This window comes from Coregonus clupeaformis, chromosome 16, assembly GCF_020615455.1.
Source record: "Coregonus clupeaformis isolate EN_2021a chromosome 16, ASM2061545v1, whole genome shotgun sequence".
In the NCBI taxonomy this organism is placed as follows: domain Eukaryota; kingdom Metazoa; phylum Chordata; class Actinopteri; order Salmoniformes; family Salmonidae; genus Coregonus; species Coregonus clupeaformis.
In genome coordinates this window covers 46,862,305-46,889,598 of record NC_059207.1, presented here as the reverse complement: position 1 = coordinate 46,889,598, position 27,294 = coordinate 46,862,305, and the positions used below count along the sequence as shown (strand labels likewise).

The following is a 27,294-nucleotide window of genomic DNA, read 5'->3' as shown; positions in this document are numbered from 1 at the left end:
GTATCAACATTTATCTTGTAGGGTTACATAGTGCATTGATTCATAATAGCATTGTACAAAATGTTCGATATCAAGCAATTCAATCTTTGACTAATCTACAATCATTCTAATCTACAATAAGTAGATTACACATTCATATTCAGCAAAAGACATACACAGGTCCAACAATCATATTCTTATCCTCATTAACAGCTATCTAATCTCAACGTATTCCAAAATGTTTTATCCCAATGTTGTTCTGTTTGCTGTACAGAGAGGCCTTGTGTTGACCATGTGTGGTCAGGTTATGTGGTCAGTGATTGTACCGATCAGGTCTTTGTTGCGGCGGTCGATGGAGAGGTTACGCAGGGCGATGGCCACGGCTCGGACCACCTTGTCAGCATCAGAACGCAGCAGCTCCACCAGGATGGGAAGACCCTTCTCCTTCCTCACAGTGGCTCGGATGTAGTTGGACCACTGGGGACAGAGAGGAGGGAACATGGAGGCTATGGATAACCGGTCTGTGTAGAGAGAATAATATCAGCCAATACATACATACGCATGTACACACACACCTACACATAGCAATACACGTGTACCCACTTGCACGCCCGCCCCTCCACACACACAGACACTATTATTGTCCAGTAGCAAAGCCAACAGTGGCTCTCTGGATTTGACAGTTCTTTTGTTGTCTCTGATTAAACATACATTTTCCTCTATTCCTGTAACACAAAACATTACGTTTGACCTGAAAGAGCTCCTTTGCTGAACACCGTTACCCTCTGAGATGTAATTAAACTGGTGCAACACCAGAACCACACCACTGGGTGGCAGTAGTAAGCCTAAAACAGACTGCACCTAGTCAAACAGCTATAGAGCAGCAGGAAGAATGGGATGAAAAGAGGATTTAAACAAAAGAAAAGCTTGAGATATCCTCATAGGGAGCGGGGACACGTAATGTCCATCTCCTCGATGCAGAGGTTTGATGTGTTGGCAGCAGCCCCAAGCCCTAGAGCGTGGACAGGCGATCAGCCTCCTCAGCTCAAATGGAATGGAAAACCATGGAGGAGGGACAGATTCTGTCTCTATACATTCCACAATCATAAAAAATACAAATTAAATCACCAGTGCAGAACAGTGATAGAAAACAGAGCAAAAAGGAAAATGGTGACAGTTTATACAGGGTATACATGTACTGTACACTACACTACACATGTTATACATGTTAAAAACACGTTACATGTTTTGTGTAAGCGTTTTTAAAAAATGAGATAAAAGTTGGATGTTTCCAAATCAATCTAACATCCTGTCTGTTGCGTTGTGTTTTGCCAACTGGAGCCGAGTGATGATGAATGCCGTGGCAACGGATATGTTTACAGCGTGACACATAGGTGTTAAAAACTGAATCACTATGGCGCTAGCATGCTAGAGCTCTCTAGGCCTAACATAGCCACTGTATTGACTAAGAACATTCCATTCCTGAAGGGAAGAACATGAATAGCCTTTGTACTTTACACCAGTGATGGTAAAATTATGCCCCTGAGCTGGACAAAAGATCACACTGATTACTCACTACAGTAACCAAATGGAGGGTGTTTAGTAATGACAGCACAGAGCTGCATTTGGGGTAACTGGTCTAGCCTATTGAGGCCTATTGAAGTTCAGAGACCTTATTCCCCTTAATCACAATGTGTGTTTGTGTGTGTTGTATGTGTGAGACTCACGGTCCACTGTCCGGCACTGAGGTTCTGCAGGGCCCCTGCTGCAGCCTCCAGAGTGTTGTAGTTCTGGCTCTCAGTGAGCAGAGACAGGTACAGCCTCACTACCTCTGGCTGGTACAGCAGCTCAAAACCTGCAGGGACACAGCGAGAGAGAGACATGGAAGTTAGACACAGAGACAGAGAGACACCCAAAGACAGAGAGACACCCACAGAGACAGAGAGACACCCACAGAGACAGAGAGACACCCACAGAGACAGAGAGACACCCACAGAGACAGAGAGACACCCACAGAGACAGAGAGAGACCCACAGAGACAGAGAGACACCCACAGAGACAGAGAGACACCCACAGAGACAGAGAGACACCCACAGAGACAGAGAGACACCCACAGAGACACACACAGAGACACCCACAGAGATACCGACAGAGAGACACACAGACAGAGAGACACACAGAGACACCCACAGAGAGACACACAGAGACACACAGAGACAGAGAGACACCCAAAGACAGAGAGACACCCACAGAGACAGAGAGACACCCACAGAGACAGAGAGAGACCCACAGCGACAGAGAGACACCCACAGAGACAGAGAGACACCCACAGAGACAGAGAGACACCCACAGAGACAGAGAGACACCCAGAGACAGACACACACAGAGACACCCACAGAGATACCGACAGAGAGACACACAGAGACACACAGAGACACACAGAGACAGAGAGACACACAGAGACAGAGAGACACACAGGGTACAGTAGATACAAAGGGAGGCAGGAAGGAAACAGAGACCGATTATTAAACACAACTGAAGGAAACAGAGACAGGCAATCAGAGTCTGTGAAACTGCTCAGATAATACTGAGATCTCTAATACAAGTCTCTTCTCACACGAGTCAGGCAAGCAATACTATTAGGTGTCTGTCAAATGATGGGAATTATTATTCTCTTTCACTCTAGTAAATCTCATTAACAGGAACGTGATAAGACATAACAAACAAGTGTGTCAAGCTATTATTACCACTGGGTAGAAAACCAACATACATTTGCTAACAATTTAAAATGGCATAGTCATTATTTCATAACTACAATGGAATAACTGTAATTACCTACTGATACTCCTCTTACTATTCCTCCTACTACTACACAGTATTACTAATACTACTGGTATACTGTAAGTGTGACCAAAAACAGTAGCACAGTCACAGATAAAACAGTCATCAGCCACTCACAGAATCAGTGCTCTTCTACAGTAATAGAGCCAATAGCTTAATTGCCACTTTGTAGCTCTCAAAGTACAAATCTCTGCTGTGATCAATGACCTAAGTCATAAAACTCTGCCCTGCTTTTATTGAGTGGAGGGCGTGAGTCCCTTCTTAGGTTGTTGTGGCATTTCAAACAGGCCTCAGTAATGGCAGTTGATAGCAAGGTAAAGTGGAGCTTGTTGACATGGTCGGATCACTATGACCACAGATTATAGTTTAGGACTGTGTTTACACAGTTCAGGATCAGGACAGTATAGGATCACTTAAACTATAAAAAGGGGAGAGCAAATGTCATTGCTTGTAATGATGTGAATACTGCCACACATAACCTGGTACTTTTCTCATTTAGACTAATTTGCACACAAATAAATAATCTGTTGCCACAGACCAAGATTCAGTCGATTTTACAACAAAACATTGATTTTACAAAACATCACTCACACCAGGACCATAAATACATTAGGATTGTGAATCATGATGTAAGTAGATATTGATTTTACATATACAACAAAATCGAGTATCTGAAAGCAAAGTTTATCTCTCTGTCCATTTCACACAGTCAGTAAATGGTTGGCTTGGCTGTGATGTGAGTGTAATTACATTATCAGATGTCTCAGGCTGGTCAGAAAGAGGCAGAGAGTGTATCGAACCCCCCTCTCCTTTCCACTACCAAGGTCACCACAGGCTGTTTGACATCCCAGGGGAGGATCACTTCTCATACTGTAGTACATCCACACAAACAGCCCCTCACTATGGAAGACAGCTTGGCTTGGCTCTATGGACTCAAAACCAAGTACTTCAACCTTATCAAAATACATTTGTATTCACATTCTCACACACTGACAGTCAAGGCCTTCTGCACTTTAAAGTCTGGTGGTTCGGAAGAGACTGCCTTTCCTTCAGTATTTTCTGAATAATAGTGTCAGTCAGAACTCCCACACACATTGGGGAGTAGTGAACTACATGTAGTTCAACTAGTAATTCAACCAAATATTTTAGTAGCGTGTTGGTAGTTGAACTAAATTCAAATCTAGGTAGTGTTTTCAGCAGTTAATTACTTTTTTTGCCATGTAGTCATGTAGCTAATTACTGGAACAACACTTATTTTTTTGCAAAAACAAAATATGAGTGAAGTAGGCTATAATTTCCTTTCTTTATCGGCATCAGACCTGCATAATCCTCACTTGAAACATCGTTTTGGTTATTAATAGGCTATATTACGCATTCTGTTAAGATATGTCCCCAAAGTGATCTAATCTTGCAATTTGTAGTCTGACATTTCATATTTACATTTGATTTTTTTCACAAATTAATTTGGATGTAGTGAACTACTTTTTCAAAGTAACTTTAGTTAAGTAAACTATATTTCTCTTAAGGTTGGCTTTAGTGTAGCTTAAATTCTTCCAATGTGACGTAATTTGTAGCTTGGTAAACTATATTTTCAGAGTAACTTCTCCAACACACACACACACACAATTATTCACTTACATTCACAGAACTTAAATGAAAGAAAACAACCGTCAGTTCATTCCATGTTATTCGAAGCGCTCATTTCGAGAGGTATATTATAAACCCCTGAATTATGTGGGCAAAAACATATGAACTCTTTATGATTGATACATTGTGGTTGGTGAGGCACTCCATACATTCTTTGGTGGAAATGAAGAGAAGTCTGAAAGCCTTAGTAATAAACTGAACAAAATTATAAACGCAACACTCAACAATTTCAAAGATTTTACTGAGTTACAGTTCATATAAGGAAATCAGTCAATTTAAATAAATTCATTAGGCCCGAATCTATGGATTTCACATGACTGGGAATACAGATATGCCTCTGTTGGTCACAGATACCTTTTTCAAAAAAAAGTAGGGGCGTGGATCAGAAAACCAGTTTGTACCTGGTGTGACCACCATTTGCCTCATGCAGCGCAACACATCTCCTTTGCATAGAGTTGATCAGGCTGTTGATTGTGGCCTGTGGAATGTTGTCCCACTCCTCGTGAATGGCTGTGTGAAGTTGCTGGATATCGGCGGGAACTGGAACTCACTGTTGTACACGTCGTTCCAGAGCATCCCAAACATGCTCAATGGGTGACATGTCTGGTGAGTATGCAGGCCATGGAAGAACTGGGACATTTTCAGCATCCAGGAATTGTGTACAGATCCTTGCGACATGGGGCCGTGCATTATCATGCTGAAACATGAGGTGATGGCAGAGGATGAATGGCAGGACAATGGGCCTCAGGATCTCGTCACGGTATCTCTGTGCATTCAAATCGCACATCGATAAATTGCAATTGTGTTCGTTGTCCGTAGCTTATGCCTGCCTATACCATAACCCCACCTCCACCATAGGACACTGTTCACAACGTTGACATCAGCCAACCGCTCGCCCACACGATGTCATACACATGGTCTGCCATCTGCCCGGTACAGTTAAAACCGGGATTTTTCCGTGAAGAGGACACTTCTCCAGCGTGCTAGTGGCGCCAAACTCAGGATGACGAATACGCAGAGGAGCATCCCTGAGAATGTTTCTGACAGTTACTGCAGAAATTCTTCGGTTGTGCAAACCCACAGTTTCATCAGCTGTCCGGGTGGCTGGTCACAGACGATCCCGCAGGTCAAGAAGCTGGATGTGGAGGTCCTGGGCTGGCATGGTTACACGTGGTCTGCGGTTGTGAGGCCGGTTGGACATAACGCCAAATTCTCTAAAACGACAGGCTTATGGTAAAAAATGACAATTTAATTATCTGGCAACAGCTCTGGTGGACATTCCTGCAGTCAGAATGCCAATTGCACGCTCCCTCAAAACTTCAGACCTCTGTGGCATTGTGTTGTGTGACAAAAGTGCACATTTTAGTGGCCTTTTATTGTCCCCAGCACAAGGTGCACCTGTGTAATGGTCATGCGGTTTAATCAGCTTCTTGATATGCCACACCTTTCAGGTGGATGGATTATCTTGGCAAATGAGAAATGCTCACTAACAGGGATGTAAACAAATTTGTGCACAACATTTGAGAGAAATAAGCTTTTTGTACATATATAAAATTGCTGGGATCTTTTATTTCAGCTCATAAAACCAACACTTTACATGGTGCGTTTATATTTTTGTTCAGTGTAAAAAGTGGTGAAAGCCTTATAATTAATACAAGTACTACTTGCTTCAATGGATGAAAAATACTTGGCTATCTGGAAGGGCCTTTTACCATCACCTTAATGAGGAAGAGAAGAAAGATATGAAAGTCTAGAGTCAGACAATTTACTCCAAAGCCATGGAGAGGAGACGTGAGGGAGCAGAGCTGTCTATTTCTGCCAGAGCTAGGCTAGACTACATCCAGCTCTGGGCATGAGCAGACCTCGGAAATGCACAAACCTTGAATAATAATTTTCACGTCTAAATCTGAGGTTCACACCCGTAATTTTGAAAGATGTGAGACTGTCTGGCTTTGGTCCATTCATCCTGGGGTTGCCAGATCCAGACAGCCCATAGAGCTGTTTCCTTTCAGAGCTCCTGTCCTCATCCCTGCAGAATATCCCGCCACAGCCATGTAAACCAATTGTGGTGCGTGGAGAGAGGGTTCCCAGTCATAACCAAAGAAAGATGCTTGTTTGTGTTGAGGATTCAGGTTTCTAAGGAGCTCTGTGAGTCCGAGAGGCCAGTGATCAAATAGAGGCCATCTAAAGTGTGACTGACAACTGAACTGCTTTTGTCTGAGGCTTATACAGCATAACACAGCTTGGCAGCAGAGTGAGTAGAACAGTAGAACTGAAACAGACAGAACAGCGCTGTAGCAATACGTTTCTCCATACGACTTGTCTTTTGTCAGACATTCAGTCAGTGCAGACTCCGCAAATTCAAGGCCATTTATCAGACTCTGCCTGCTGTGAAGCCTATGATTCTTTCAGCACCAAGTCTCAGCCATGTTCAAACCTCCCAGTGCCAAATTCACTTTAAATCCAAGACAGTGTTTTAATAACCAAGAATCTGTAAATACACAATCCTACATTTCCCCGTTCTCTTGTAATTCCTTGGTCTTGGACTCGTCTCTTCCAGGCAGACAGTTATGAAATTGCCATTTCGGAGCCAAGGGCTCAGATAACGTGAACAAGTACTGTCCCCTCAGAGGCAGATGAGAAAGGAGAGACATTCATGGGGCCTTTAAACTCATTTCTAGAGCTCTCTCTGGGATCTCCACATGTCCAGCCAATGAAGATCTGTTCCAGAGCTCGGAGTTCATGTCCACAGTTGACGTAGTATCTCTGTAAGGTTAATTTCTATGGTTTGCAGTCAAATTGCAGTGCACATGCATAGGGGTTGGGGTTAGCAACATAGAGATTCACCATATTTTTTTTATTCTATGGTTTGCAGTGCACCTTCATGTGATTCTTTTTTTGGGGGGGACTGCAAAATTCTGCTAAAACATGTTTAATTTTAAAAAACCTGTTCCCAAGAGACATATGTGATCATGTCTCAATGTAATTCAAGGTATGAAATAATTGCTATTTTCAAATACAATCTCTTTTTAGGCTTAGTTGGGGTCAATTTGCAGGGTTATAATTATGTTCCGGCCCCCCGACCATCCACTCCGACTGGATGTAGTTGCCTACCCCTGCTATAGGGTGATGCTGTACTAGCATAGCATGGCCATGACATGTCCTGTATTTAGCAGTATTTACCACTTTCCAGTCATTAGTTAGCGCCTACCTGCTAGCTGCTTGCCAGGCAGGTTGTAAACAGGGAATTATAATTCATGGTGATAATAATCAGCTGTTACTGTGACATGACTGATCTGTCCCCCTATTGCTGGTTCTTAGAGCTACAAACATATATTGCACGCACACAGGCATGCTTTCTCGCTCAAGGCCTTGGCATGTACTGCATATATTATAGTTCTATAGTTAATCTAAAGAAAATGTTGACAAACATGAATGCACACCCCTCCCATCAATCCCCACCCTATACACACACACTCAACATACAAACTAACATCTAACATTATCCACTCCCCTGGGTGCAAGGCTAGCATGTACAGTATGTTTCCTTTTCATTCCATGTCTACATGTTTTCTCCAGTAGACCTCAGTCAGGCAGGCTGGTGTGTGGTGTGTTGCTGTGGCCTCCCTCCCCTGCAGTCAAACACTAAGAGAGAGCGGGACATCAAACCAGCGAGCTGAGGGACACAGAGAGCCTGGGAGGCCCGAGATCACTTCTAAATGAGCTGAGAGGAGCACCAGGTTAATTTTCAAAGCAGAATGGCAGCGGTGACAAACTCAAATACTGGTGGCTCAATTAGGGGCTAACAGAGTAGAGAGGAGAGGAAGCTTATGCTGCACTCAGTGTGAGAGTGAAAGTAGGTTACAACAAAGTAAAGTTGAGTGAGTGATGCAAGTAGCTCATCAATTGACTATTAGTGTAATAGGGTTCAAGTGGCTTCACTCTTGGCTGCAACTAAAGTGCAGGTGTTGCGGCTTGACAAGCAGCAAAATCATTCTAGATTAACTGACAGAAACACACACACTAGCCCTCTTCTATCCAAATGCGTTGTTCATCAATCAAACCTAAGTGGGGAGCCTCATACCAAAGCCTCCCACTTCTTCCATCCATACTCTATATCCATAGGATGAGCAGTTAAAACCCCATCACATCACGTGAGGAACATCTGTAGGCCTACAGAAAACACACTTCAATCAATAACAGCTATATCACCCCACAAAGTGGATACATTTTTACAGCAGGTCAGTGTTTTCCAGTGAAGTTAGGTAGGGATAGAAGGAGCAGAGGGTTCATTCTCTCCCTATGAAACACTAACTAAATAAATAATACTGTTGGAACAGGGGAAAATCAGAAGTCATGGGATCCGCATTCCAGCCCTGTAACATATGCACATATTTAACCCTGAGAGACCCCCCGTGGCTCTGAATGTATGCTTAAGGTTTTCATATCCCTGTCCGTGTCATAGCTAACGTTAATGAATGCTTTCCCAGGGGAAGCCACGGAGAGAGCAGCTAACACATCACATCATTACAGCTGCTTATAAAAGACAATAGCTGCAGAGTGTTAACCCTGGGTGCACTGCAAACCCAGCAGAAAATATCAGGAAGCTTAATTGAAAAACAACAACAAAATAGAATGCTTGGAAAATTTGAGAATTGCATGTTTTCAGTGCAGTCTGTTCAAATGAGTCGATGGCCTCAACGCTAATGAAGATGAGGTTTGAATGAAGCTCTGTTCACCCTCTCTTTCCAGCTCGTTTTCCATTTCTCTTTCGCTCATCCTCTTCATCCATCTTCTTCTCTCTTCATCTCTCCCCTGTCCCTGGCATCAATTCAAACCAGCACAGCCAGGCCGCCAAGGCCACTTTCAACCACAACCATTACTAGGAGGCAAGGAGCAAAAGTCAAGCCTTTTAAATCATTCTCTCTCTCTCTGCGTTGCTAAACCATAAAGGTCACAACACATTAAAATAAACAGTTGGTGGCATTTAGTTGGAAGGTGACAATGAGGTACAGAGGGTAACTGGCAGTCAGCCCATCTCATGGACAGCTAGCTACAATATTCATCAACAATACCCCAGAGAGCAGCAGGAGAGAGAAGAGAGATCGGTAGCTGGGTAAAGGAACAAAGTACCCACTTCCTCTCATCCCTCTGTCTCTCTCTATTGTTGCCATTCCACCACACCACTGGGTGCTGGTATGGTACAGTATCAATGGGAAGACACTGTCAAAAGGCTGACGGATACTTGAAAGAGTTTGGCTGGCTTGGTTCAGAGTGTATCCTGGATCACATCTACGGTGCTGCCATTTTAGGAGACACCCGACATCCTTCCTCCTGTTTAAAGGAGATCATTAGGTCCTGCTGTGGCACCCCAGGGTTAGACGTCTCCCAGGTGTTCCAGTCGAGAGCTACCGTGAGGAGAGAGACCGCAAACAGTCTCCCATGGATGCCGCGACGGGTCACGTATGTTTGTCACACATGTCAAACCTTTCCTTTTCCGATTTCCACAGGACATGTTTCCGTTTTCACCGTCCTCCAGCTGAACAGAAAATAACCACTGTGGTTCTTCATCCACTCCTGAACAACAAGTTATAAAGGGTGGCTAACCAGAGGCTGTGCCTTCCAGCAATAAGACAACCTTTCTGGATCAACAGTTGGAATGCAATTTGCTCTGGCTTTGTTCCCAATGTTCCTAAATCTAATAGCTCCTAATAGCTTCTGGGCCGTGGGTTAAGGGGGATGTCTGTTTATATGAAACCTTGGTCATGCAAGACAATAATATCCCTCAGCTGTGACCCTGACCCGACCTATTGTCAATGTCCCTGTCCAGGCCAACTGACCACACATCATAGGGATGGGCTAATCTCTTTCTCCGAGCCTGCCTTCAGCCCATCCACACAGTGGCCAGGTAGTTTACAGTCCCTACATCCTCTCCAGGGCTCAGACAGACACTGGCCATTAGTCTGATATGTGTGACTTCAGGGAAGGTTTAGGAACAGAGGACCTCCTAGACAAGAGCAGCTAGCCGCTCTGCATACATCAGCTTGCAGCCCGGCCGGACAGACACATTTAGATGCATATCTGGACCTGCAGGGGACTGGATGTTATTCTGCAGGCTGCAGATAAGGCTCAGATACCAAGGCCCATGCGGTTGGAGGCTCAGCACTAATTTTCTCTCTTTGTCAGGGCCCCAGCATGCAGACCAGACCACAGTGGTTGATTGGTTGGCTGACTGGTGGACTGGCTGGCTGGCTCTTTGATGGTCAGGCTGCTCTGATGTCTGTGTGTGGAGCTCCTGCAGCAGGTTAGTGTCAGACTGTGTGCCACAAAGGAGCTCAAAGCTCAAATCCTGGAGATTGGGTTGGGGGTAGATAGATGAAGTGAGGTAGGGAGAGGAGAGAGATGTGTAGGAGAAATTGGAGGAAGTAGAAGAGGGATGGGAGGTGTGTAGGAGAGACAGAGGGAGTACGAGGCGTGTGTTGGAAGGCAGAGGATAGAGAGAGGAGTAGAGTATCGGCTGGAACCGAAATAGCATAGGGCTGAGGTTGCCACGGCAACCCCATCATCGCTACTAACAAATCTGTTCACTAGATGCCACAGCAAAGAGGATCACACTGACAACAACATTACAAATATATTATCTTCTTCTTTTCCCTCAGTCTATTTATTTTGTGAAAGCTTAGACTGACAAGCTAAAATGAAAATGAGTGTCCTTTCAAAGTCCTCGATTAACACTTCCCATCTTTCCTCAGTAAGTGACACACTTCAGATAGAAACGGCATTGCAGGGTTAGAAGTAGTGTGTTATTTTTAATAACAGCCCATCTGTCTCCCAGACAGTGTTATGTTTCTGAGACAAGAGGGTTAGTGTTCTGTTCTGCAGCCTCGAGGGCTGGATGGCACTGTTTGCCAAGGCTCATCACGTACTCAGATAGACAGAATGTTAGAAACTCCAGCAGCACAGCGAAAACCAAGAGAAAGACAGAACTGAGATAAAACACTTGATATTATCTTGTCTGTGTTGCTTGACAACAAGCAAGCAGTAAGTAAAGTTGTCATGAGGCTGCTACGCACAAACACAAACTTACAAGACAGCTGGTCAGCAATGAAAACTTTCGGTTAAATAGGACGAGAGAATTGGCATTCTGAACACGTGGCGACTGCATCTGACAAGGATTTGAGAGCGAAACGGGACATTTGTTTTTACATTAGGAATTGAGAGAGAGAAGGTATGGGAAAATATATAAATTGCAACTGGTCGACTGCAGTGAGCTAATGCGTTTTACTTCAAAGCCTGTTAAGAGACTGGACACCTGTCTTGCTAATGGTATCATATACAGATGAGCGCTAGAAGGCTAAACTGACAAATGTATGTATCATGTTTGGAGGAGAAGCAATCTTGAGAAGGAGCGAAATAGATATGGTGCAAGTTAAATGTGTGAGCTAAAGGATCTGAACTGTGGGGAGCCTTCTGAAATGAGACCAGTTAATCCAGTATGCTTCTGGCTTGATCAGTGCCTGGGCATTGATGAGAGGCCGAGGAGGGCGGGGACAAATGTTGACATGTGGCTGGGGCTGGGTCTAGGACTGGGGATTGGAGAAAAAGGCTGACGCGGGGTCTGTAGCTAGGAGAAGGACAGATGCAGGCTTGGGGATGAGACTGGGGCTGGTTGAGAGAGGCTGGGGATCAGGTGTGCGATGAGAGCAGTCATTGTGTTTGACGGTGGAAGAATTTCCCCCGCCTGTGTCTGTGTCAGGCTCCATCTCTCACTCTGGGCTTGTGTCCCGCATGGCATTATACAGTACCATCAACTATGGCATACACCATACGCTGTGACATGATGAATACTTGTCTGGGAAACCAGGGGATCACAGTCTTTCTATACACACGTACAGGAACATAATACACACACACACACACACAATAACCCATAAGGGTCTATATCACTGCTTGCGCCGGCGCCTCAAATGACTTTCTATGGGCTACATTTTCACTGGCAACTTTCTGTGTCTGTGGAGTGGCGTGATGAACAGCACACCCTCTAATTGACACATAATACCACCTTCATGGTCAAGGGCACAACACCTTGTCCTCCGCACCACAGGGGTGGGTGTGTGTGTGTGTGTGTAAAAGGAAAAGAGAAACAGTGAAAGGGAGATGGGGATGGAGGTTGACTGCATCTCAATCCCTGACCGTCTAAACACATCCGTGAGTCAGAGAGTATAGACAAATATATATTTCCTATAGATTGTAAAAGACTGTTTAAATGAATATTACATGATAGGTTTGTCGCCTTGTATGACCAGATGGAATTACAGTTCAAACATGACTTGACCCTTTCAGCATAAACCCAGGGAATGTACTTGGTTTCCACTAGATAGCACAGCCACAAAGTCAAAATGTGCTATTTTGTAAATATTAATAAAATAATATTAGCTTTTTGGTCTTCATTTAATGTTAGGCAAAATGTTAACAGTGTGTTTAGGGTTAGGTTCAAAATCATATTTTAGAAATAGAAATTGTAGAAATAGGTGGGTTTATGACTTTGTGGCTGTGGTAACTAGTGACGACCAATGTACTTAGTTGGCCAGAAGTTCAAACATGACTTGACCCTTTCAGCATAAACCCAGGGAGTGTACTTAGTTGGCCAGCAGCCTAAATCTAAACTCTGCATGGCCTTGTGACACTTCTCTCTGTTGAGGACAGCGAACCTTGGGGTGCTTTTAAAACTCCTGTTTACAACATGGCCCAACTTTTTGTAGGACTACTAATTCACTTCAACGCTATGTTGACTAAAACATATCACAGTGAATTCCTAGGGGGCGGCTTTGTTGTGCAAACCGCCATAGTGGCTCAGGCAGCGATGTTGTGTCTCTGCCATTGCTCTGGTTTTAATTAGATTAAAGCATCTCTTGCAGAAATTGAAAACAGAAACATCCCATTCTGGCACAAACAGGGCCAAACAAAAGCTCCCTGCATTCTTCCCTCCTGCTGCTAATTCTCCCCTGTAATTATCACTCCAGCCGTTCTTGTTTAGAGCGTGACATGCTAAATCATCCAGAGAATCATGATGATATTGATGATATTGTGGGCTACTGTGGAATGGATTCCCTTTCTCTTGCTAGATCCTGCAGAGCTGGAAAACACTGTTTAGAGAGAGACAAGGCAGCTATGGTGGAAAATAAGAAACATTTCATTACGGATCTCGCAGGGAGAAAGGAAGTGGTCATGAAGATTGTAGACCACAGGAAGACTATTGCAATCAGAGCTGGCTATCTGCCATCATGTTGCACGCACACCCACACACCCACACTTGACAAACACTAGCTAGCTACTACTACTACACACAGCATGTTTATTTTTTACAGAGCCAAAGCATCCAGCTAATGATGCATAACAGCCTTTCAACACAGGACCTCCCAGACCTTTGGGTTATCTGAAGCCTCAGTGCATTCCCATTGACCTACGGAGTGGTCGGTCTTAAATAACATGGCTTTCTCCCTTTGTTTTGGTTTAATTCTTCCCTTTTATGCTCATTATTTCAGTTTATCATCAACTGTTTGAATGAAATGGTTTGCGGGGGAATTCATAAGAGATAAAATTTGAGCCGAGAGCTGAGGCGTTGACAAGTCAAATGATTACTTCTTGTTCGTTGTAGGCCCATTTCGTGGTGTTTCTGTTTCAGAGGCAGACACATTTTACATTTTTAGTCATTTAGCAGACGCTCTTATCCAGAGCGACTTACAGTTAGTGAGTGCATACATTTTCATACTGGCCCCCCGTGGGAAACGAACCCACAACCCTGGCGTTGCAAGCGCCATGCTCTACTAACTGAGCTACAGGGGAGTGTGATTGGCATGCAACGATTGACAGGATGGAAGCGCCATGGTCCATTATGACCGGGCATCACAATGGGTGGCATCCCAACAGCTGGCCTCTGAGAAAATAACTCATTTATAATCTCATCCCCTCATTGCTGGGGAGTCACCAGTAATGGAACAGTTAATAGAAGAGGGCATGGTGAGTGACTCCAAAGCTGGCTTTTAACCCCCTCTACACACACACACACACACTAACGCGCAAACACAGACACACACAGAAACACACACACACACAAACAAACGCACGCACACACACACACACTTGGCATTAAGCGCTGCATTGTTTCAGAGTTCAGAGGACTTATTCCTGGGTGATTGGTGAGCGGCGATAGCAGTCAGTAAAATCCATTGGATTATTATGTCCATGGAGAATTCTATAGCCTGTTTTGTGGCTCAATATGGTGACTGGGATAATGACTCAAAGCCAAAACAGTCTCATCACATCCCATGCATGCTTTATTCCATTCCAGAATAGAGACTGGCTAGTGTTCCCATTTCTGTGTGCACAGACACTCACATGGCAGACCGATCTAATGACAGTGAATGAGGGACAACCTCCAGTGTTTCCTAGCAGCTTCACGAGTCAGACTCATGTTTTATCTGACGGGTGCTGTGAGTGTGAGGTAGGTATGTGCGTGTGCATGCATGCATGTGGGCGTGATGTGAGGGGGCGGAAGGTGTTTGGCACTGGCACCAACCAACCGAAGTCTCGCGATCCTGCAAAATCTAACAGCAGAAGGAGAGGAAGAGGTGGAGGGGAGGATGGGGTGAGGAGCAGCAGAGGAATATTTGTGTCTTGAGGAGATGAGGAAAGGGGAGTCAGCCTGTCAGTTGGAGGCAGGCAGGTTTCAGTGAGAGGAGATATAGCGGTCCCGAGAGTTATCGTTTCGCTATCTCGGTGTTACATTCCTCAGTAGTGAGGCTCTTCTGAAGATGGAGGGGACTGGGGACATGGTTTCTCTGGGTGGGGGATTGCGGCTGCAGCCTCAACATAACTTTATGAATAATTTACTGAGTTTCTACTTTCACTCGGGGCGGGCCTGTCGATCTGCCCTAATGTTCCCTCCGGTTTTGAATACTCTGACTCACATCTGTATTTATTACACAACAGAAAACTGAACAGTTTTGGGAGTTAAAAAAGGGGAAATGGAAGGCGTTTACTTTCTGTTAGGGATTAGGGAGTTAAGGAACGTTTCTGTGTAAGGTAAAAAAAATAAACTTCTCTGAAATTGAATCAATCCACAGGGACTAAGATCATTCCAATTCCTTCAGAAACTTCCGTCAGACTCTGGGTTCCGGTTGCTAATGTGATAAATGTAAAGCAGTGACAATCTTCGAGGGAAACATTTAGTTCCCTCGCGGTCTACAAAGTACAAGCCCTCAGTGAGGTACATGCCTTGCTTCCATACTGACAGTCACCATTCAATACACAACAATTAGATAACTCAAGTCGGATTCTAAAGACATCCGTAAATCAGAGAGTACAGAAAAATATATATTTCCTGTAGATTGTAAAATATTGTTCAAATGAATATTACATGATATGTCAATGGCCTATGGTTTGTCACCTTGTATGACCAGATGGAATTACAGTTCAAACATGACTTGACCCTTTCAGCATAAACCCAGGGAATGTACTTGGTTTCCACTAGATAGCACAGCCACAAAGTCAAAATTCCATGAAAGTATATAAGCTTTCTGGTCTTAAGGTTAGGCATAAAATTAGCATTGTGGTCAAGGTTACGCAGCAGTTATACACTACAATGAGGCTCTTGTTGCTGTTGACGTTTGAAAACCCTCTTCAAATCTTCAAATTAAATGCTAGGCTCGTAAACTAAGCCGTTAAAGCATTATGGACTCGTAGCATTGTTACTGAATTGTTCCCTCAATTGTTCAACTTGTTTGTTCGGCGAAGGGAAAACATACATCTACAAACCAGGCAAGCTTCTGAAAGCACAGTGGAGAAGAGAGGAGTATCAAAAGAGAAAGACGGAAAATTAAATGCACAGAGACATTCTAAGTCTAGGTCCAGAGGGGACTCATGAACCTATGCTCTGGCTGCCTCTTGATTGCGCCCTACGCCCTCTCCTATGGCAACTACTAAGTACAGTACACTAACACAGCTTAATGCAGTTTTAATACATCGTCCTTGTTGTAAATACTGTAAGAAAAGCTGACAAAGGCATTCATCATAGTCATTAAATAAACATTAAAGCATCATGAAAGAGTGCTGGCTCAGGGAAAACACAACAGAGGAGGTGGAATGATACATACAGTGCCTGGGATGGCAACTAAGAACATCAGAACACAAGTCGCCTGCGTTTTGAACCTAGCAAAACCTCAGCACATTTAAAATGCACCTAGGCTCTTTACAGCAGAAGCATAGCATCTATATACAGCTGTACTGTACAGTATGTGACTTAGCTTCATTGTTGTTATCAGCTCTCCCCATGCAGGTTCCTAGAGTAAACAGAATAGTGAGTGGGGATGGCCCGAGAGGAAGAGATCAAAAATAATGTGCTGCGTAAAAAATAAAAAAATAAAATGATTAATCTGTGGGTTCTCTATGGCTTCTCTCCTCCCAGGTCTCTCTCCCTCTCCTTCTGTTTTTCCTTTTTCAAAACGGCATCTTTCCACTGTGCTGCCCCTCTTTCTCTCTATCCACACCTCCGGTACTGAAGAAACAAAACTGTTTTGAAGTGATTTCCCTCTGCTCTCTGTAAGGGTGCACACACAGTCCATGCCAAACACACACTTTGTACATGACCTTTCCTCAAAGCAAAAGGTTTACGCGCGGTGTGGTTTCAATTAACGTTGGGGTGAGTGTTCCATCATCTCGGTGGCTGACAGGCACTCACTCTCTCTCCCTAATGAAATGCTTTCTTCTTTCAAAGTTCTTAATTACTTTTGTTCCAGTGCCTCTGTTCTCCTCTATGAATAATGCAATAACAGGAACTTTAGAAGTCCTTTAATGATCTCTGTTCTACCAACAGGTCCTTTTATAGTGCAATCAGGCAGAGAGAATTAGCTATACACAGAATCAACAAACTAATCGTGAATTAAAAATGGCGTCCCTAAAATGATTGCGACTTCATGTCCGTAACATAATGTTTCAGTTGGGATTCCTTCCTCCATGCTCTGATTGGGTGCAGAGCAGTCACTACTAGTGCATGTGTATATGTGTGTGTATGCATGTTCATACGCGTGTGTGTGTGTGCGTGTTTTTTTCAATGCACTGCTGGAGACCCTAAATCTCATGTGGGTATTACCGTAATCATAGACTGCAGCCTGTTGGTAAGTGATGCGGAGGGGCTGTGACCTCTATTTGACAACAGATCAGGGCGGAACTACACATGTAATCTCCCACAAATCTCTCCCTCTGCCACTGCATTTGAGGAGAATAGCTCCCAAATTCTCTACAAACAGGAACATTAACATAGACAAACTGTAGTTAAACGTACAACCACAGTATACAAGATTATCATTGACAAACATTGCAGGTAAATGTAATATCCTATTTGAATAAATCATGGGTAGACTACAGCTGCAATCCAATTTTATACTACAAAATGATTAATCCAGTTGAGCAATAATCCAAGTTTGACATACTCACCGTAGGTACGTATAAGCTTTACCTGTGTGATCAAGTTAATCCATGTACTTCACACCACATTTACGTCATGTATAGTGGGGAGAACAAGTATTTGATACACTGCCGATTTGCAGGTTTTCCTACTTACAAAGCATGTAGAGGTCTGTAATTTTGATCATAGGTACACTTCAACTGTGAGATCCAGAAAATCACATAGTATGATTTTTAAATAATTAATTTGCATTTTATTGCATGACATATGTATTTGATCACCTACCAACCAGTAAGAATTCCGGCTCTCAAAGACCTGTTAGTTTTTCTTTAAGAAGCCCTCCTGTTCTCTACTCATTACCTGTATTAACTGCACCTGTTTGAACTCGTTACCTGTATAAAAGACACCTGTCCACACACTCAATCAAACAGACTCCAACCTCTCCACAATGGCCAAGACCAGAGAGCTGTGTAAGGACATCAGGTATAAAATGTTAGACCTGCACAAGGCTGGGATGGGCTACAGGACAATAGGCAAGCAGCTTGGTGAGAAGGCAACAACTGTTGGCGCAATTATTAGAAAATGGAAGAAGTTCAAGATGACGGTCAATCACCCTCGGTCTGGGGCTCCATGCAAGATCTCACCTCGTGGGGCATCAATGATCATGAGGAAGGTGAGGGATCAGTTCAGAACTACACGGCAGGACCTGGTCAATGACCTGAAGAGAGCTGGGACCACAGTCTCAAAGAAAAGCATTAGTAACACACTACGCCGTCATGGATTCAAATCCTGCAGAGCATGCAAGGTCCCCCTGCTCAAGCCAGCGCATGTCCAGGCCCGTCTGAAGTTTGCCAATGACCATCTGGATGATCCAGAGGAGGAATGGGAGAAGGTCATGTGGTCTGATGAGACAAAAATAGAGCTTTTTGGTCTAAACTCCACTCGCCGTGTTTGGAGGAAGAAGAAGGATGAGTACAACCCCAAGAACACCATCCCAACCGTGAAGCATGGAGGTGGAAACATCATTCTTTGGGGATGCTTTTCTGCAAAGGGGACAGGACGACTGCACCGTATTGAGGGGAGGATGGATGGGGCCATGTATCGCGAGATCTTGGCCAACAACCTCCTTCCCTCAGTAAGAACATTGAAGATGGGTCGTGGCTGGGTCTTCCAGCATGACAACGACCCGAAACACACAGCCAGGGCAACTAAGGAGTGGCTCCGTAAGAAGCATCTCAAGGTCCAGGAGTGGCCTAGCCAGTCTCCAGACCTGAACCCAATAGAAAATCTTTGGAGGGAGCTGAAAGTCCGTATTGCCCAGCGACAGCCCTGAAACCTGAAGGATCTGGAGAAGGTCTGTATGGAGGAGTGGGCCAAAATCCCTGCTGCAGTGTGTGCAAACCTTGTCAAGACCTACAGGAAACGTATGATCTCTGTAATTGCAAACAAAGGTTTCTGTACCAAATATTAAGTTCTGCTTTTCTGATGTATCAAATACTTATGTCATGCAATAAAATGCAAATTAATTACTTAAAAATCATACAATGTGATTTTCTGGATTTTTGTTTTAGATTCCGTCTCTCACAGTTGAAGTGTACCTATGATGAAAATGACAGACCTCTACATGCTTTGTAAGTAGGAAAACCTGCAAAATCGGCAGTGTATCAAATACTTGTTCTCCCCACTGTATATGTACAGGTAAACATTTGCGCTCTCAAACACAAATAATTTTAACCAGTGCTTAATTTGAGCCGGCACCTCTTCGTTTTGGACTGTTTCGTTCCAGAACCTATTTGGCCGGATCCGGTACCTCTAAAAAAAATACCAATAGCTTCTTTAAAAGGATTGCCTAGCTGTGGATTGTGTTTATGTAGCCCAATCACAAGGCATATAGCCCGGGAACATGTGGCAAATCTGTCAGTGAACAGCATGCAGCCAGAACAAGCCTTTTGCAATATTTCAAATACAATAGCGGGAAAACACAGGTTGAAAAGCAAATAGCTCCTGCTTAAAAGAGAACACTAATCTGACTGCAGGTTACGAACATTGTTTTACAAAGTAAAACGAGAGATGGGCTTTTGGCACGAGAGTAAATCGGCCGGCGAGTGAGCTGCGCATCACTGGGTGAGTCAGCAAAAGTGGAAAGCTTTTCTAGGACTATAATTTCCTCCTCATATTGTCTAGTGAACACAAATATAAATGCAACATGCAACAATTTCAAAGATTTTACTGAGTTACAGTTCATAAGAAATCAGTCAATTGAAATAAATTCATTAGGCCCTAATCTATGGATTTCACATGACTGGGAATACAGATATGCATCTGTTGGGGCGTGAATCAGAAAACCAGTCAGTATCTGGTGTGACCACCATTTGCCTCATGCAGTGAGACTTCTCCTTCGCATTGAGTTGATCAGGCTGTTGATTGTGGCCTGTGGAATGTTGTCCCACTCCTCTTCAATGGTTGTGCGAAGTTGCTGGATATTGGCGGGAACTGGAACACATTGTCGTACACGTCGATCCAGAGCATCCCAAACATGCTCAATGGGTGACATATGTCTGGTGAATATGCAGGCCATGAAAGAACTGGGGCCGTGCATTATCATGCTGAAACATGAGGTGATGGCGGCGGATTAATGGCACGACAATGGGCCTCAAGATCTCATTGCGGTATCTCTGTGCATTCAAATAGCTTTAGATAAAATGCAATTGTGTTCGTTGTCCATAGCTTATGCCTGCCCATACCATAACGCCACCACGGGGCACTCTGTTCACAACGTTGACATCAGCAAACCGCTCGCCAACATGACACCATACACGTGGTCTGCGGTTGGGAGTCCGCTTGGACATACTGCCAAATTCTCTAAAATTACGTTGGAGGCGGCTGTGGTAGAGGAATGAACATTAAATTATCTGGCAACAGCTCTGGTGGACATTCTTGCAGTCAGTATGCCAGTTGCACGCTCCCTCAAAACTTGAGACGTCTGTGGCATTGTGTTGTGTGACAAAACTGCACATTGTAGAGTAACCTTTTATTGTCCCCAGCACAAGGTGCACCTGTGTAATGATTGTGCTGTTTAATCAGCTTCTTGATTTGCCACACCTGTCAGGTGGATGGATTATCTTGACAAAGGAGAAATGCTCACTAACAGGGATGTAAACAAATTTGTGCACAGAATTTGAGAGAAATACGCTTTTTGTACGTATGGGAAATGTCTGGGATCTTTTATTTCAGAATTCGCTCACTTTTAAGGTCCTTATTCCTGAAAGGTCCTTACTACTGAAAAGTGTCTGTTCCAGGTGCGTATGAGTCTGAATCTTTTATTTTTATTTCATGAAACATGGGACCAACACTTTACATGTTGCATTATATATTTTTGTTCAGTGTACAATATGTGTCTCCACACACCTAGGCTATAGATGGATTCAAGACGAGGTCGTTTTTATATATCTCAGATTCTCAGAAGTCAAAACGCAAGACAAGAGGGGGGTTATTTCCAATTGTGTGCCATTGCAGCTAGCCAAACACTACTTTCTAGTAAGTGCAGCCAGTGTTGGGCAGTGATTCCACTAAGTGCAGCCTGTGGAACATGCTCATTATCCTCCTCCCAGCTCATCTGCTTTACTTTACTTTAGAGCGATAAAAGGAGGCAGAATCGGCTTACCTCCTTAAAGCACCGCAATTAATTGTAATCTGGTTTAATGACAGACCCACTTTGACTAGCTAATGTGGCTAATTGCAGCCATACAGGAAATGCTATTGACTTTGAGCGGATGCCATTAGACCTTGATGAAGGCGCTGATGTGTGAATATCGCATAGCCCACAACACACACACATACAGTATATCTCTCAACTGCTATATGCAGACAGACAAACACACTCCTTCTATATGCCGGCAGACGCATGCAAACACAATGAAAGGAGGCATGCGATAAAAGCGCGCACACACACACACACACACACACACACAAAGCACAAAGCACAAAGAGATTTGTTGTGGCAGCTGTATGCCAATGTTGTTTGACTGCAGCAACCAATTGAGATGTTTATTCTTTAGAAAGGCGAGAAGAAAAGGGCGTAGATGGAAACGTTTCTGCTCATTCAATCAATAGAAGGAACAGTACAACGATAAACAACCTATATATATTCTCTCAAAAGCTCCAGAAGGTGGAACGGTGCAGAGGTACAGCAAACCGCCTCATCATGGCATAACATTCCTCAAGTGTATTAGAAATAAGCAGTGCAAGTAGGGTCTCTTATGTTACAAGTAATCAATTTAGATAAGACATTAGAATATGTGTTGACTCTTAAAGTAGGCCTATAGGAGTAAAGTACAAGCTCAGCTAAGGGGAGAGGAGTACTGCAACAGTCCGGTAACTGTAGAAAGGCTTGGAGAGGCTGGAGAAGACTCACGGCTGACAGAACTGCTTAACCTCATAGGCCCAGGTGACCCACTTGCTTCCACCACCGACCATCTACCCAATCAAATCCAATCTCATCACATTCCAATCTGCTGCTGGCTAATAGCTGTCTGCCTGAAACACTGCTGAAATAGGAGGGGACTGTCCAGCCTTCTATCTAGTTTAAACTTACTATAATACTGTTGCATTATTTTATAATAAAATAACTTATTTGTCAATGCACCTTGGATTATAGGTTACCTTGTGGTGTGTGTGGTTCAGATAAAGGGCTATGGCTACTGGGTATCATTCAGTTCTATAGTGAAACTGTTGGGGGTGCAGAACTTGATACATTTCTGCTTTTCATCTCCCATGTAAAGGAACTGATTCCAAATCAGATCAGCTCAAATGTTTGGGAGCCCTTTACAAAAGGCCTGGGAGCTCTGTAAACAAAGCTGCGTTTTCTTTTCCTGGTAGCATCTTTGTCAAAACAAGGCTAATTTGGTGAGACGATTTCATCTGTCATTTCACTCTAAATAACAACGTGCCCTGCAGAGTGACACACACACACACTCAAAGGTGATATATGCACGTGCACACACACTTGCAAATATTTGGGATATTCTCCTTTCAGTGAGCGGGAACAGGAGTGACAGGTTGAAGCTGTAATAAGGGAACCTCTTTGACAGAACAAGCCTACCTTTTGTGGGTTCTGTGCGCTTGGGCAGATCCAGCGTGTCGTAGTTTTTGTCATTCTCTCCGTTTTTTCTGCCTGGATAGAGATTGGAGAGAGAGAACAGATATAAATGTCACAGTTAGAGACAACCAGACCAGTGACGTAGTGGTAAACTCTGAGCGCCGGTCACGGGGAAAAAAATAACGCTCCCTATTCAATGCATTTTTCTGCAAAGGTGGGTAAACTGTCGCCCCCCCAAAAAAGGTGGGTAAACTGTGTTTACCATCCACTACACCAAACAGAGTTCACTGACAATGTCCTAGAGACCACTGCAGGACCACCCACACACGCAGATGGACACGCAGATGGACAAGACATACAGTGCGAGTGTGCGTATACTGTACACACACATTCAAACACAGATGGCCAGACACAGAGTACACACCATCACCATCACTACACACATGTCTAGTAGCAGCCTAGTGGGAACCTCCTTTAATAATGCAGGGAGGGTAATTGAGCAGGGTGACTACAGAAGGGCCAGCTAATGAATGTCTCTCCATCCATATCCTCAACAAGGGATATGGACCGGCGCTCAGAGTTTACCACTACGTCACTGGTCTGGTTGTCTCTAACTGTGACATGGCTAAAAACTAGAGCCCAGGTTCCTTTTCACTACACAAACTTACCGGTCTTACCTGGTCTCCCCTACCTGTACCCCAGAGATGATGCTAGGTTTGAATTACTAACACTATGATGTACAGTAAGGCTACAGCAAATTAAGAGGGCAAACAAGTGAAGTCCTTGAAACTTTCCAGTTTTGGAGGCGATCCAAACTACTAATGCTACAGTATCTATAAGGGGAGTGCTGAGATAGTGAGACAGGACATGAGGACACTCACCTTGATTAAACCATTCCTCTATAGTTAGCCAAGGAAGCAGCAGCAATGCCAAAAAACACAAGCAGGGAGAAGAGAAGAGTAAATGATAAAATAGGTTGTGTGGATTAGAGGTGACATAATAAAAACAAGTGAACAGTTCAGTTTAAAGTGAACTTGGGGCTAATAATGTTCAGAGTGAAAAAGGGAAAAGATTGTGGGAGGGCTGGGTGAGAGAGAGAGAGAGAGAGAGAGAGAGAGAGAGAGAGAGAGAGAGAGAGAGAGAGAGAGAGAGAGAGAGAGAGAGAGAGAGAGAGAGAGAGAGAGAGAGAGAGAGAGAGAGAGAGAGAGAGAGAGAGAGAGAGGAGAGAGAGAGAGAGAGAGAGAGAGAGAGAGAGAGAGAGAGAGAGAGAGAGAGAGAGAGAGAGAGAGAGAGAGAGAGAGAGAGAGAGAGAGAGAGAGAGGAGGAGAGAGAGAAATAAAGAGTGGGAGAATAGAAGGTAAGAAACAAGTACTTAGGGCAAAGTGGAGAATAAAACCCATTAGCGCTCCATAGGTGATTCTCTTGGGACAGTGTTAAGAGGCTGTGGTGTCAGTGTATTCGGCTCATTAGAGAAAGAGTGTGTGTGTGTGTGTGTATCACCACACTGCAGTGACACACACAAGGAGAAGGAGGGGACAGTCACTGCCACACAAGGCACTAAGACAGCCACACACAACAGCACAGGAATATAGGAATCAAAAACAAAAGAGAAATGCAAAAAGCAACCATTTTGCATTCGGTAAATAAGCTGGGCCTGAAGCATCTGTTCATGGTAATGGGTCTAATGGCAAGTGTCAGGATTCGGGTGGGGGGGGTAATTTAGACCATTTAACTCGGGTAACACATTTCTGGGAGAGACCGTGTTGTCTAAATGACTCTCCTGCAAGATCTGACTCCCCTTCCCGTGCTCACACTGTTTTTGGAGGGGCGTGTTTAGCATTTGTAATGTAGGCCATCTTTCTTTCAAAGTGCACCTCCAGGGCCTGTGAAGGCTAAATACACCTCATTAACTGCTGTGTAGAATAGCAGCAGACTGGCTAATTCGCTTGCGATTTCCATCTATAATATGAATCTGTAAACACACACACATTTCTAGACACACGCCCCAGTGCTTTCTTGGCCTCTAAATCAGTAGCATCCCCCTCTGGACCGTGAGGGGTCAGTGAGATTGGGTCTCACCTCATTGACTAAGTGATCAATTGCTGTCATTATTTGTTGTGGGAGAGGGACCTCTTCTTGTTGTTCAGCCATTAGTCAGTGATTGAGAGGTAGCCTATAATAATTACATCTCTGTCTAGAACCAGAGGTAGCCTATACTAAATAACTGTCTGCTAGGGAGAAATAGCTCTGGGCTGAAGGGTACGAATTAAATAGAGCTCTAAAGAGCTGGAATACTGTTAGTATAAACATGGATACTTACAGTAACCTATTCAAACTGACAGGGCCCATTTTAAGTATAGTATACCGTTTTTCTTTTTGTGTGTGTGTTGTTAATCGGTGGTTCCTACAGATCAACAAACACTGGCGGTGCACGGAAGAGGCTAGTTTTGGGACCGGGCCTATGTCTCTCCAGTCTAGTCTCCCTCTGTGTTGTCCCTGCCTCTCACCTTTGGCTTTCTTCCCTCCGAAGCAGCCTGCATCATCCTTCTTCTTCCTCTGAGGGCCCACAGAGCCCGGGGCCTGCAGCGGTGATGGGTCTGTGAACTTCTCGGCCCCTGGGATCTCCTTGTGAACGTGGTAGGACAGGTTCCTCATGATACACACACAGTTCTCCACAGACTGGTGGAGGTGGGGATAGAGAGGTAGAGGGACAATGTCAGCTCAACCTATACAGATTGTTCTCAGAATATGATTTGAAAGGGACTGTTTACTTGCTTCCAAACTAGATAAGAGACCCACTGGCGACAAGCAAAATAGAACACAAATCAGCGTCATATTTACAGATCAGCATTCATGGTATCAAATGTCTCCAATGACCACACAACATATTGTTGTTATAATACACTGCTCAAAAAAATAAAGGGAACACTAAAATAACACATCCTAGATCTGAATGAATGAAATAATCTTATTAAATACTTTTTTCTTTACATAGTTGAATGTGCTGACAACAAAATCACACAAAAATTATCAATGGAAATCAAATTTATCAACCCATGGAGGTCTGGATTTGGAGTCACCCTCAAAATTAAAGTAGAAAACCACACTACAGGCTGATCCAACTTTGATGTAATGTCCTTAAAACAAGTCAAAATTAGGCTCAGTAGTGTGTGTGGCCTCCACGTGCCTGCATGACCTCCCTACAATGCCTGGGCATGCTCCTGATGAGGTGGTGGATGGTCTACTGAGGGATCTCCTCCCAGACCTGGACTAAAGCATCCGCCAACTCCTGGACAGTCTGTGGTGCAACGTGGCGTTGGTGGATGGAGCGAGACATGATGTCCCAGATGTGCTCAATTGGATTCAGGTCTGGGGAACGGGTGGGCCAGTCCATAGCATCAATGCCTTCCTCTTGCAGGAACTGCTGACACACTCCAGCCACATGAGGTCTAGCATTGTCTTGCATTAGGAGGAACCCAGGGCCAACCGCACCAGCATATGGTCTCACAAGGGGTCTGAGGATCTCATCTCGATACCTAATGGCAGTCAGGCTACCTCTGGCGAGCACATGGAGGGCTGTGCGGCCCCCCAAAGAAATGCCACCCCACACCATGACTGACCCACCGCCAAATTGGTCATGCTGGAGGATGTTGCAGGCAGCAGAACATTCTCCACGGCGTCTCCAGACTCTGTCACGTCTGTCACATGTGCTCAGTGTGAACCTGCTTTCATCTGTGAAGAGCACAGGGCGCCAGTGGCGAATTTGCCAATCTTGGTGTTCTCTGGCAAATGCCAAACGTCCTGCACGGTGTTGGGCTGTAAGCACAACCCCCACCTGTGGACGTCGGGCCCTCATACCACCCTCATGGATTCTGTTTCTGACCGTTTGAGCAGACACATGCACATTTGTGGCCTGCTGGAGGTCATTTTGCAGTGCTCTGGCAGTGCTCCTCCTGCTCCTCCTTGCACAAAGGCGGAGGTAGCAGTCCTGCTGCTGGGTTGTTGCCCTCCTACGGCCTCCTCCACGTCTCCTGATGTACTGGCCTGTCTCCTGGTAGCGCCTCCATGTTCTGGACACTACGCTGACAGACACAGCAAACCTTCTTGCCACAGCTTGCATTGATGTGCCATCCTGGATGAGCTGCACTACCTGAGCCACTTGTGTGGGTTGTAGACTCCGTCTCATGCTACCACTAGAGTGAAAGCACCGCCAGCATTCAAAAGTGACCAAAACATCAGCCAGGAAGCATAGGAACTGAGAAGT

The 27,294-nt window shown here is 44.4% G+C and overlaps 1 protein-coding gene across 3 annotated transcripts in view; it reads right to left on the bottom strand.

Moving 5' to 3' along the window:
• LOC121585013 (armadillo repeat protein deleted in velo-cardio-facial syndrome homolog) overlaps positions 1 to 27,294 on the bottom strand; it is a 279,542-nt gene that overhangs the window by 10,426 nt on the left and 241,822 nt on the right. For all 3 annotated transcript variants that reach the window (XM_041901324.2, XM_041901322.2, XM_041901323.2), the window contains 5 exons: positions 25,538 to 25,709; positions 23,912 to 23,929; positions 23,034 to 23,105; positions 1,707 to 1,834; positions 306 to 456 (listed from right to left, as the gene is read on the bottom strand). In XM_041901324.2, coding sequence (XP_041757258.1) covers positions 306 to 456; positions 1,707 to 1,834; positions 23,034 to 23,105; positions 23,912 to 23,929; positions 25,538 to 25,709 — 541 coding nt within the window. The remainder of the gene's footprint in view (positions 1 to 305; positions 457 to 1,706; positions 1,835 to 23,033; positions 23,106 to 23,911; positions 23,930 to 25,537; positions 25,710 to 27,294) is intronic.